The 12,373-nt window shown below is 50.5% G+C and overlaps 1 protein-coding gene across 1 annotated transcript; it reads right to left on the bottom strand.

The window, feature by feature from the left end:
- Nucleotides 1-7,138: 7,138 nt before the first annotated feature.
- On the bottom strand, nt 7,139-9,165 carry GSC2 (goosecoid homeobox 2). Its single transcript, XM_054392952.1, has 3 exons — nt 8,865-9,165; nt 7,750-7,997; nt 7,139-7,243 (listed from the first exon to the last, which is right to left on the bottom strand). The coding sequence occupies exons 1-3, from the start codon at nt 9,163-9,165 to the stop codon at nt 7,139-7,141; spliced, it is 654 nt and encodes a 217-aa protein (XP_054248927.1).
- Nucleotides 9,166-12,373: the final 3,208 nt, after the last annotated feature.

Genomic DNA, 12,373 nt, shown 5'->3' with positions numbered 1-12,373 from the left:
CTTGTATATGGATCTACAATGAGCTGCTGTTTACCCCCACCTCTCCTACCACTGAACCTGCAGTTTAAACCCAAGTGTAGTGTTTGTACTGGTTGTACTCATGGACCTTAGGGGATACTTGATTTTGATCAATGTAGCAAACTAGGGAGGAAAAAAATTCAAAGCCCTGTTGGTTTGGGGAGGGGGGGGTTGTCCTTTTTTTGTTTCTTTTCTTTTCTTTTTTCTTTTCTTTCTCCAAACAGCTCCCTTGCAGGTTTTCCGTAGTCCCTGCCCCGTGCATGTATTATAGCAGCAGTTGTCTTTGTGCTTTCTGATCATAGTAATGTATCACTTGTAAATACATTTTTTTTCTATTTTCTATTTTTTTGTATTTTTTTGCATTTTGTTTCAGTAGTGTGCTGTATTCTCCATGCCCCTGCCCCTTAAAGACAAAAAAAAAAAGGAAAAAAGAACAAGAAAAACTCCTTTCCTGTCTGCCTGGCTGGAGTCTGTGTGTTGACTGCTTTGTGTAAGCCTGTTACAATGTGGATTTTAGCCTTCTTTTAAACCAGCAGTTGCTGTTCTGTTCTGTTCTTAACCCAAAGGTTTCCCTGAGCTACTCAGAACTTTTCTTTTTTTTTTTTTCTTTTGAAGTACTCTCCCAGACTCAGTCTGGGGAACTCTCCCAAAAGCTTGCAGTTCTTGTCTGGAGGGGTTGCTGCTGGTTCCCCTTAGCTGACTGGAAGGAAAACAGGAATGCATCTGACTGAGCAGGAACATCCCTGTGAGCAGGTGAGGAGCTCTGTTCCCATCCTTCCAGCTCCATCAGGTGGTGCAAGAGGAGGACGTTGTGCCAGGCCACAGTTGAGTACTGTCAGTAGCAGCTTCCTCTGTTCTCAGGCACTGCTCACAGGCAGAGGGGCTGAGGGGGCCCCTGAGCTGGCTGTGACACATCTCTGAGGCAGGTGGAACCTCTGCAAAAGCAGTAAAGGAGCAGCACAGCCCTGCAGGGGCTCCGAGATTGACCAAGTCGGGGAGAATGTGTGTGGCAGGGGGATGTGCTGCCTTTGTGTTGGAATGGTTTCCCCCCAGTTCATCTCTCTCACTTAGCTGAAAGCGTTTCCTCTGGCATGTGCCTGTGATGCTCATTGTCAGGTAACTGTCACTTTTCAATGCAGTAAATAGGTTTTAATTAACAATCTGCATTTCCTGTTCCTAGCAGCTGTTAGGTCCCAGGCTTGCAGTCAGCTTGGGACAAAAGAGGGGCATCAGTTTTCAGTTACAAACCTCAAACCCAAAATGAACAGAATATTGATGAGGGTATTCAGAGAGAGCAAGAAAAGGCACCTTTGGTTTGGTTTGGTTTCTTCCAGAGGTTCCAAACAGTGGATCCAGTTTGCTACTGCTTCATCTTCCCAGCCTTTCCACCCACCTGCCACCAATGCAGCTCTCAGCTGCTGTCAGCCTCTCAGGAGGTCCCTCCTGCCTCTGGAACGAACAGAAAAGGTTTTGCTCTGTTTTGCAGTGGCATTTCTTAGTCCCTGCCTGTGAATGATTTTCTACACTTCTGGATCTTCTACCAGAATGCTTCTGAAGTGCTAATTGACAAATGCTTAATGAGAATTAATTTAGCTTTCCGGAAAAACTCTGTCCCTTCCTTGTTGAGCTTCATTGGCTCCTGCGCACTGTAACCTTCTGACTTGCACCAAGGTAAGAGGAAGTGCAAGTGCCTGCGGCAGGCCCTGAGGAGACTCACAGCTGCAAGGGGGCCACCTCCAGGCCCAAAGCTGTCTGTGCTCCTCCAGCATGGGACAGCAGCCACCACCTGTGCCAAAAGCATAGTGGTGCTTTGCAGGTTTGCAAAGCATAACTCTCAAAAAGCCAAAGCTCTCAGTTTGCAGAGGGAAAAGCATCCTCCTGGGGTTCTTAGGTAGGGTAAAGCTTTGTGCCACAGCTCTCCCATCTGCCATGCCCTCAGCTTACAGGGGGATTAGAAGCAGATTCCTGCCTTGCCTACTCAGCTGCTGAGCCCTCCTCTTCACACACCCTTTGTCCTTCATTGTGTCTGGCCAGCTACATATCAGCTTGGTGAAACTGTGCAAGCTGCCTTGGGTCCCTCAGCTTTCCAGAGGCCATGGTGGGCCCTGGGTTCCCTGTCCCTGGGGGTCTGGCATTCCTGCATCTGTGGTTTAACATTTTGTTGAACTCCTTCATAAACTACTTGGCACAGTCCTGCAGTAAGATGGCCGAACCACCTGCCTTGCTCTCTGAAAAGTTGTCAGAAAAAATATTGTCTGACTGAGGTAAGTCCTGGAGGAAGGTAAAAGTAATAGACCAGGATGTGTTCTGGCAAGGTGATCAGGACACAGACACACACCACCCTGTGATGGACAGACCTGGGACCAGTTCTGGAGTCCTTTGCTGCTGCATTTTTGGCAACAGTCAGCTTAGAAATTTTGCTGTCTGTGTTTTGAAATTTCCCTAAGGTCACACTTGATCTTGCAAACAGTTCAGAGGTGACCTGGGGTGATCTGGCCAGCGTGTATGGGTACAGCACATCAGACATGCAGCTGGTTGTTCTCTTGTCTGTTCTGGCCTGTAGGAGCAAACTGGAAGCCGTCAGAGCTGTGGCCAGCCTGTGCTGCACTGCCCACAGAGGCTCAGCAGCACACCAGGGTGTCCAATGCTGTGGTTCCAGTCGGGTGATGTGGGGAAGCCTTTTGCTAACGCAAACATTTCCTGTTGTGAGCCTGGAACGGTTTTTGTTGTGTGAGAGAAGAAGCAGCTGCTGAGGCCATTAGGAAATCACACTGACTGTCACATTTTCTTCTCTCTATTCCATTTCTTCCTCCTTTCCCAGGCACTGTGCTTTTTTTACTTCAGGATGTCTTTAACATTGGTGTTTTTCGTGCTTTCCAAGAGCCCAAACATAACCTGAAAGTGTGGCTGTTGCCAGGGCTGTGGCTCTCAACTTAAGCAAAGTAAGACTTCACTGTGATGTTCTGTTAGAGAGAACACTGTTGGAAGAGACTGGCAGAGACTATTCTGGTGTAAAGCAACCTACAGCAATTTCTGCTGAGTCTTGTAAAACATTTATCCAGTGCTTAACCTTGGCAGGCTGAGATGGTGCTTGGGTGCTGTTGTGAGGTGAGCTTTCTGCTGCTATGCTCCAAGGAAGGCAGATGCTTCAAAAGGGGATCCAGTCTCCAGAGCTCCTCATTTTTGCTGGGGGACAGGCCAAGAAGGATGTGGCTCATCTCTGTGCTCCCCAGGAAGAGTCAAGTATTTGTCACCTGTGTATTTGTGGCAGCCCAGAACAGATGGGCTTTTCATGTGAGCTCCCAACTGACTAAATGAAGAGACTTTTGAGCTTCATGTGATATAAAATACACCAGAGCTAAAGCAGGGCAGGAGGAGGTAACTCCTCATTAGTCATTTCCTAAGCAAGGGCTCCAGTTAGGGCTCCACCTGCTTCATTCCCAACAGCCTGTCCTTGAAGAGTGTAGCTATGGCTCATTTCCTTCCCCACCTCTTCTGATTTAGAATCATAGAATGGTCCAGGCTGGAAGGGACCTCCAAAGGTCATCTAGTCTGACCTCCCTGCAGGGGGCAGGGACATCCCCAACTAGATTTTTATCCTCAACTAGGTATTTATAATGATCTGATTTTCCTGTCTCAGTGCCCCAGCTCTGCAGCATTGGCTGAGTTTGTAAATGGATAAAAACTTCTGGTTCCACCTGTAACAAGTCTCTGTGTCAGAGGAGAGCCCAGCCCTGGCAATGCCTGGCTGGGCTGCTGTAGTCTGGGGGTGGCTTTCAGCAGGAGCTCCCCAGTTTAATGCTGCAAGACTTGTTTGTGTTTTGCACTCTCAGCAGTTCTGCAGCAGCCCTGAGGAGCAGAGGCACGGGCGTCACGACCAGCAGCAGCCTGTCTTGGTTTAAAGAGCAGACAGAAATTCCTCCCCATGGGGGTGGTGAGACACTGCAACAGGTAGCCCAAGGAGGTGGTGGAAGCCTCATCCCTGGAGGTTTTTAAGGCCAAGCTGGATGTGGCTCTGAGCAACCTGCTTTAGTGTGAGGTATCCCTGCCCATTGCAGGGGGATTGGAACTGGATGATCCTTGAGGTCCCTTCCAACCCTATGATCCTACTCCCAAAGGAAGTAAAAGAAAGAGACTCTTGATGAATGGGAGAGAAATACAGAAGCTGTATTCAAAAATATACAGGAAAATACAGGACACATGAATCCTTAACACCTAATCTACAGGATACATGAAAACCTCCCAAACCCTTCCCTCAACCCAACTCAACCCCAAACCCCAGTTGTTCCTTTTCTCCTACTTCATTGTCTCTCTGGCCTAAGCAGGCCATAATTGCACAGGAGAAGATTAGTCAGGGCTGTGAAGGCCATAAAGAGGCCTCCTCCCCCATGTCACTGGATGAAGGACTCCCTCCAGAGAGCCAAAGGGAGGGAGGAAGGAGAGCGAGTTGGCCTTGCTGCCAGCTTATAAAGAGATAGCAGAACTGTGGGATTGAATAGCAAAGTTTTCTGGTCCATCTCTTGGACCTTTCTGGTCTATCTCCTGGACCTTTCTGGTCCTCCTGGAGGACTCAACTCTACGTTTGTTTGTTTCTTTTTAAAGGCACTGGCCTCAAACCATGACACAGGCATGCTCTCAGGAAAGGCAGTGCTTGGCTGGTGGTGCTCTGGGGCAGGCTTGGTGCCCACTGCCCTGTGTGCCCCAAAGCAGCACTGGGACCGGGGCTGGCTGGCAGCACCGCTTCAGCCTCTGCAGCAGGGAAGGGCTTGGGAAGCTTTTGTTTGAGAGCCTCTGCATTCTTGGCGTGCAGCACCGTACCTGAAGCTTCCTAGGCTCAGGAGCCTGCCTGACTGCTGTAGCACCCGCAGGGATTTTTGCCCGGCCCCACCCTTGCCGCAGTTCAGTGGTGTTCAGTGTCACGGAGACAGGGCAGAGGTGCAGCACGCAGCGAGTCCCCGTCAGGCATGCAGCTGAGAGCCAGAGCAGCACTGCCGGCGGCAATAGCGAGGGGCCTGATAACTGATGAGGAGCCCCACGGGGCGGGAGCCAGCTGCTCCCAACAGCAGGCTCTGCTCACCAGCCCGGCAGCAGGGCTCCCCCGGGAGCAGTCAGTTACTTGGTGCTGCACACTGCTATGCTCTGCAGAAGGTTCCCAAGGGCTTATCTACCTTTAATCCATAGGTTCTTCAGGTGTGGGCTCTGTCAGCTGAGGTGGTCTTCACAGAATGCCAGGGGCTGGAAGAGATCCTCCAGTCCAACCCCCCTGCCAGAGCAGGGTCACCTATACCAGACCATACAGGAACACATCCAGGCAGGACTTGAATATCTCCAGAAAGGGAGACTCCACACCCCACCTTGGGCAGCCTGTTCCAGTGTTCTGTCACCTTCACAGGGAAATAATTCTTCCTCCTCTTTGCGTGGAACTTCCTGTGCCTCAACTTCCACCCATTGCCCCTTGTGCTGTCATTGGGCATCACCCAGCACAGCCTGGCTCCATCCTTTTGGCACTCAACTTTTATGTATTGATAACCATTAAAGAGATCACCCCTTAGTCTCCTCTTCTCCAGGCTGAAGAGCCCCAAATCCCTCAGTCTCTCCTTGTAATGTGAGGCAAAACCCAGTAAGACTCAATGAAGAGTTCCTCAAGGAGGATTTCTCTTTATTATTACAGCAGGTGGATCAGGATTCTTCCACAAAGCATCCACGCTCTGACTGCAGACCGCTGCATTATGTAGGCAAAGCACAGGACATCTGCAGAGACTCTGGGGAAAGGGGTTGGGGATTCCAAGAAATCATTAACAGAAGTCCTGCCTTACATGCACGTGCCTTGTGAGATGTGGGAGGGGTCTTCACACCATCACAAGATGTTAGGGGTTGGAAGGGACCTCTGGAGATCATCCAGTCCAACCCCCTGCCAGAGCAGGGCCATAGAATCCAGCACAGGTCGCACAGGAATTCATCCAGATGGGTCTGGAAAGTCTCCAGAGAAGGAGACTCCACAACCTCTCTGGGAAGCCTGTTCCAGTGCTCTGTGACTATGTGTTCAGAGGGTCTTCTTGATGAAGGCTTGACTCTTCCTCATGTTAAACTTTTGACCTGAGTTGGATGTAGCCACACACACACATTTAATTAATCCAGGTCTTCTAACAGCTTATTGGAGTGATGCAGCACAGGGGGCTCCTGTTTGTTATCTCCAAGGACATTCAAGAGCCTTGTGTCTTCCCTAGCTCAAGGCCAGGCAGGAACCTTCTGTCTCTCCCTGTCCTTCAGGGTTGTTTTGCTCCCTGCCTTCAGGAATGTACGTCTGGACTTATGGGGAGGTAGGGATTGCTAGAAACTTACAGGCATACATTCTTTACATTTATAACTTCCCCTTTGTCAGAGCCAATGAAAATCTCTGTAATGGACTGGAGCAGAGGGAACATGGGATGGAAAAAGAAAGAGAGTTAAGAAGTCAGAGAAAAAGAAAGATATCTCCACTGCTTGAATCCAGTGATCTTATTGCTCTCTCCAGCTCCCTGAAAGGAGGTTGCAGTGAGGCTGGGGTTGGTCTCTCCTCCCAAGTAACCAGCGACAGGATAAGAGGAAATGAGCTGAAGCTGTGTCAGGGGAGGGTTAGGTTGGACACGAGGGAAAACTTCTTTGCTGAGAAAGTGGTGAGGGGTTGGCACAGGTTGCCCAGGGAGGTGTTGAAGAAGCTGCAGATGTGGTGCTTCAGGATAGTGTTTAGTGGTCATTGTAGCCAGGTTATGGTAGGACTTGATGATTTTAAAGATCTTTTCCAACCTTAATGGTTTTGTGTGTCTAAGGGGAGATTGCCCTTCCCTCAGAGCACACACATTTAACACTGCTACAGCTCTGTCCCCTGTGCAGGCTTCTGGCAGGGGTTTCTGCTTAAGCATCTGAAGACCATGCCTGGTGAGTTGCTATGTGAACTAAGTTTGGAAGAAAAAACTGGAATGTGAAAGTGCTGCCCCCTTTTACCTGTCCTTCTCCTCTGGGAGTCACAGGGATTCCCTTTTGCTTCATTAGCTCCCCTTGGGTTACTCCCTACAGAAACTGCCAGCTATGGGAAAGGGATGCTCTTGGCTTTTGTCTGTGAGGATGCAGCTTGCAAGCACTAACAGCTCTCCTGAGAGGGCCTCTTGCTGCCTTGAAGGATCAGTGCTGAAGCAGAAGCCCTCTTCTGGTGCCGCCACTTGGCCCGACGGTTTTTAAACCAAACCTTTAAAGTGCAAACAAGAAAAGAACTTTTGCATTTCATCTGTTCCTTGGAGCAGGGCAGGCAAGTACCCTCCTGGGCTGTACAGCCTGAGCTTTAGGATACTGTAAGATGTTTCCCAATATCAATATTTGACAGAGCGTTTAATCAGTCCCTCCCCTGCAGGCCGGCTCAGATACCTGTAAGGGGCAGAAGGGAGCTGGGAGACCCCCGGGGCAGATCACATAAACAGGGGAAGTACACTTGGGTGCAGGGAGGAGCAGCACTGGGCATGCCTGTGTGCTTGTACAGGTGAGAGGGGCAGTGCTCATAGGACTGGACACCAGGACAAATCAGCCCAGCAGAACTGTTCTACACTCTTCCATTGCTTGCCCAATCTCAACTATGTTTTGTCAAAGACCCAAGAGCAGTCTCTAAAGTAAGCCCCTGGAGCTCCACAGCTCCCCAGAAAGGCAGCACATGCCCCAGAGGCCGCAGCCAACAGCACCTCACTGGTGCCAGGAGCTCACCTCCACCCTCTCCTCCTTCAGGTGAATGCGGCTGGCCAGGTGCTCGCGGGTGACAACGTCTGGGTACTGGTTCTGGTGGAAAAGTGTCTCCAAGGCCTGCAGCTGCTCCTCAGTGAAGATGGTGCGGTGCCGGCGTGTCCGGCGCTGCATCTGCTGCAACGTCTGCAGCTCGCCCGAGCTCCCCTGGTGACTCCTACAGACCCTGACTGCCGAGTGGAGGAGCTGCATGGGCCAGGGGAGCCTGGCGTCTGCAAGGGGAGAGGTACAGCAGTGTTAGGGGCAGGGGGGCTCAAGCACTCTCCTCACTTGGCACAGTTCAGGTGTAAGCTGCATCCACCTTGTTGCTTGGAAGCAGGCAGCTGCCCAGCTGGCAATGTGTGATGAGCTGTGTGATCACCATGCAAGCAAGGAAAGGGCTTAGGGCATTGCTTTGGCAGAAGTGTGTAGGTGGGGAGTACTGGTTGGGTTTTCCTTGTTAAGTATGGCCAGCTCCAGAAAATAGCAGGAAGCTCACAGGCTGGTGGAGCTCTGCTTCAGCCCTGACACAGGGGTTTTCTGAACTTTCAGGGTGCTCTTGATCTGCATTTTTAAGTGTTTGCTGCTACTTCTCCCCCCCTGAGTGCTAGATGCAGCCAAAACCTTTTTTCCTTAAGGGCCAGCTGAGGTTTCTCAGAGCCAGTGTTGCCAGGAAGCACAGGCACAGCTCTGCACAGGGGACCCCACACTACACAGAGAATTCAGAGAGTCATAGAATGGTCCAGGCTGGAAGAGACCTCCAAAGATCATCCAGTCTGACCTCCCCACAGTCAGCAGGGACATCCCCAACAAGAGCAGGCTGCCCAGAGCCTCCTTGAGGCCCCTAGAAGCATCAGTCTCTCAAGTGTCTTTACACTAACCCAGCAACCAACAGCACTTGCTGCTTTGAAAATCCCAGCAGCACTGCAGGTAGAATTGCCTGCCCTTGGGAGGTGGGCTGAGAGCAGAGCTGAGTGCACTGGAGCTGGAGCCTGAGACCACCATGGTGGCAGACCAGAGGCTATATTGTCCCTCAACACCCAGCACTGGAACCAGCCCCTCCATGAGCCCTATGCTGTGAATCAAACCCAAACACTCACCCAGCCAGCTTGGTGAGTCCCGCAGGGTGCAGGCACTCCTGTGAGAACAGCAGCAGCAGCTGCAGCCTGCCCCTTCCAGCTCTTCCTCCTCTCCCTCTTCCTGCAGGGAGTTGGCTGGGGTGGTCTCTAGCTCACACAGCCCTTTGGGTGTGTAGTCCAAGATGCTCCGCAGGCATAGTGGGACCAGGACCTGGGGGCTCCTCTCTGCTGGGCTGGAGAGGATGTCCTCGATGCGGAATGAGCAGGGCTTCTTGAGGCCTCTTCTGCTGCCATCAGCGTCTGGGGCTGGCTCTGAAGACATCCTGTGCCAGCAGCCTCAGGAGTGGGCAGCTCAGGCTGAGCTGGTTTTGCTTTCTGTGCACTGCCTTCAGAGTGCGGTCTTGCAAGGAAGAAGACAGCTTAGGTGGCTTTTAAAGTGGAGTGGCAAAGCCATCCAGAGTGGCTGCTTTGTCTTGGCATTTCAAGTGACTGTCATTCTCCCAGCCAAGCTTTTATTTTAGACACAGATGCACTTTTCCTCCTAACCTAGCTGCTTTATGACTGAAGCCACCCTAAATATATATATATATATAAATAGAGAGAGAGAGAGAGAGAGATATAATCCCTTTGGAAAGAGAATTGTAAACCCCCCTGTGAATAAAATAAATTCTAACTAATCTTGGCAGCTTTGTGAAGGGTTAGTGTGGATCTAAGATTTAGCTAATCCCACAAAAATGACTGGAGAATGAAATCTGATTTCTCCATCTCGGGTGTAGATTTGAGGTGGTTATGATCTCCATTGTGCTGCAGCCTCCAATCCAAGGAAGGGGGAGGATAGCTGTTCCCAGCCCAGAAATAGACCAGAGGATTAACTCCTTAAAAGAAGCAAATTATCCCTTTCTCTGGCCAAATGAAAGCTTTCCCATCAAAAGAGAGATGTCATATCGTACAATATGAGAGAGGAGAAGGTTCAGCTTGACAAAAAATAATTTTTAATGGTAGCACAGCCTTTGGCTGTGCCAGAACTCTCTGCAAAAGTTGATTTATTTTCTGCTGAAAGCAGAGAAATTGTATTTTTCACTCCTTCCCCTCTCCCCTGCCTCTGCTGCCCTAATCACAGTGATAATGCAGACGCTTTGCATGTATCTAACACACTCTTTGTGAGGATTCAAAGCTGTTAATAAATTAGATTACTGGCAGCTCTGTGGCACAGCTTAGTGGCATGTAGCCACCTCCTGAACAGCTGAGCTGCACCCCTGCTTGGCATCGGGAAGGGAAGGGCAGGACTGCTACCTCCATGTGCAGGCAGGCAGGCAGGCAGTGAGGTCCTGCAGCAGCTTGAGCAGCAGCAGAGTCTTGTTGCCAGAGCTAACAGGTGGCTCAGCGAGCCCAGAGCAGCCCAGATGGCTGCCTGCAGCCTCTGGGCTTCTGCGAAGCTTTGTCAGTTAAATTCCCAACTGCTTCTGCTCTGCAAGAGAAACTGGAGTGAGGCTACAGCCACGAGCAGTGACTCGAGACAGGGTGACTGGCACTGACTCTCCCCAGGGCAAGCAACAAGGCTTGGCAGATGTGATCCAGGGGAGGAGGAGATGATTCCTTCCATCTTGAGTTTAGAACTGAAACGAGAATCTGGGGTTAAAGTAGTGAAGGCGTGGTTGAGCTCAGGTTGCTTACAAAAGTTTAAACCTGAGTGCTCTTGCCCCCAGTGCTTTTCAGCCAAGGTGAGTAGCAAGGCTTCAGAAGCTGCCATGGGGAGCGCCCCTCGGGCTTGGTGTTTGTTTGGAGCAGACAGAAGATACCTGCCCCACTCCTGGTGCCTACCAGGAGACACACAGGTGAGTGCTGTGAAACCACTGCACATCAAAGGTCCTTGGGGCTCCCCATGACTTCCCACTGAACAGCCCAGCAACCCCTCCAGCATCACACAAAGATGTGAGCCAGGCTCCAGGACAGTTCCTTCTCAGTCCCCATTCTTTTCTCCTTGGCTACACCTTCTGCCTGTGCTTCCTTACCTTGCTGCTCTCCAGTGCTGGTGAGAGATGCCACTCTACCTGTGACCCCCAAACCTCTGTAAGCTCTCACTTCAAACCAAATTACAATTTTTCTTTCCATCCCTTTATTGGCCTCTCCTTTTGCTATTCTGATGGTGTAACCTCCACTCTAACCATGCTCTGTCAATCTTGGTGTATTTGCTGTGGGTCTGAGAGGAAGAGGCCTTTGTGGTGTCTGGGCATGTTCACTGCTGCCCTGCCAAGGTGCCAGCACACCAGAGAGGCACTGGAGATGCACTCATGCCATGGGGCATGGCAAACAGCTCCCAGCTTTTATGCATGTACCCAAATGTAACAAAGGAGATGGATGTGGGGCTAGGTTATGGTCCCACACCCTACTGGTCCAGAGGGATGGCAGGGCAGGTGAGCTGGGATGTGCCATGGGCAGGTGCAGGATCTGACCTTTTCTGCTCTCAGCTGTAATAACCATGCACCCACAGCAGATTAATTCTCCTTCCCCATCCATAACAAAGGATCCTTTCCCTGCCCTCCCCTGCCCGGCCCTGCCTGGCCACCGCACAGGCACTTAGCCTATTAGGATCTCCACTGATTGCTTTCTTTCATTCCTCCCATAGCTTTCACTTCAGAAAATGGACTGGTAATACTTCTTTTATCAAAGAATTATGGGATTTAGCACCCAGATCTTACAAAGAGACTTTTGATAGCTGCTGTTAATCAAATGCCGATCGGCAGACACTTCTCTGCACCCTGTTACTGGGGAGGAATAAAGGAAAGGGATTATTGATGTTCTGTTTACTGAGCCTCCAGGAGATAGGATCTCTGGGCTATTTCGTGATAGAAAAGGAAAAGGAAAATAAAACAAGAAGGTGGAAAAATGCAGACAAGGGAGGACAATATAGATGTAGATAAAAAGAAAAGAAACAGGCTCTTATCATTTTCTTATTGGTTAAGGAGATTCCAAAGCCATTATAGAGGATTAGCGAAAAAGGTTAATCTGCTTTAGCTGTTCACTTGTCAAAAGTGAATTTATAGGGTTTGAAAATCCTTCCTGTGGTGAAACCAGAAGAAATCCCCCTCTCCCTCTCCCTCTCCTTGCCCTCCCTTCCATAGGCAGTACAAGGAGATGGAAAGAGGAGCTTTGGAGAGCCCAAAACTTGGGAGCACCCTTCCCCTGCCTTGCCCTGCTTGGGTGCTAGTACTCATGTAAGCTCTAGTTTGGTAGCACTTCCCCAGGCTCCCCTATCACCTGTGTGAGGTCACTGTGGTGCTCGCTCAGGGAACGCAGGAGCAGGTCCAAGGGATGTGACCACCCTGCAGTTCTCTGCCTTAGCTGGGATGACTCTTGGGCTGTTTCACTGGTTGAGATTGGCAGCAGAGCAAACTTGGCCCCCTGGCTGAATTTGGGCTTCCAAGCAGAACAGAGATGGATGCTGCTGGCAAATGTTGCCAAAAGTTACAGGCTGGGATCTCTGTCCCCAAGCACAGTGCTCCTTCAGGGAGCCACATCTCAATGTCCTA

The sequence above is a fragment of the Indicator indicator genome, chromosome 26 (assembly GCF_027791375.1).
Source record: "Indicator indicator isolate 239-I01 chromosome 26, UM_Iind_1.1, whole genome shotgun sequence".
Lineage (NCBI taxonomy): Eukaryota > Metazoa > Chordata > Aves > Piciformes > Indicatoridae > Indicator > Indicator indicator.
The sequence above is the reverse complement of the archived record's forward strand: the minus strand, read 5'-3'. Positions and strand labels throughout refer to the sequence as shown.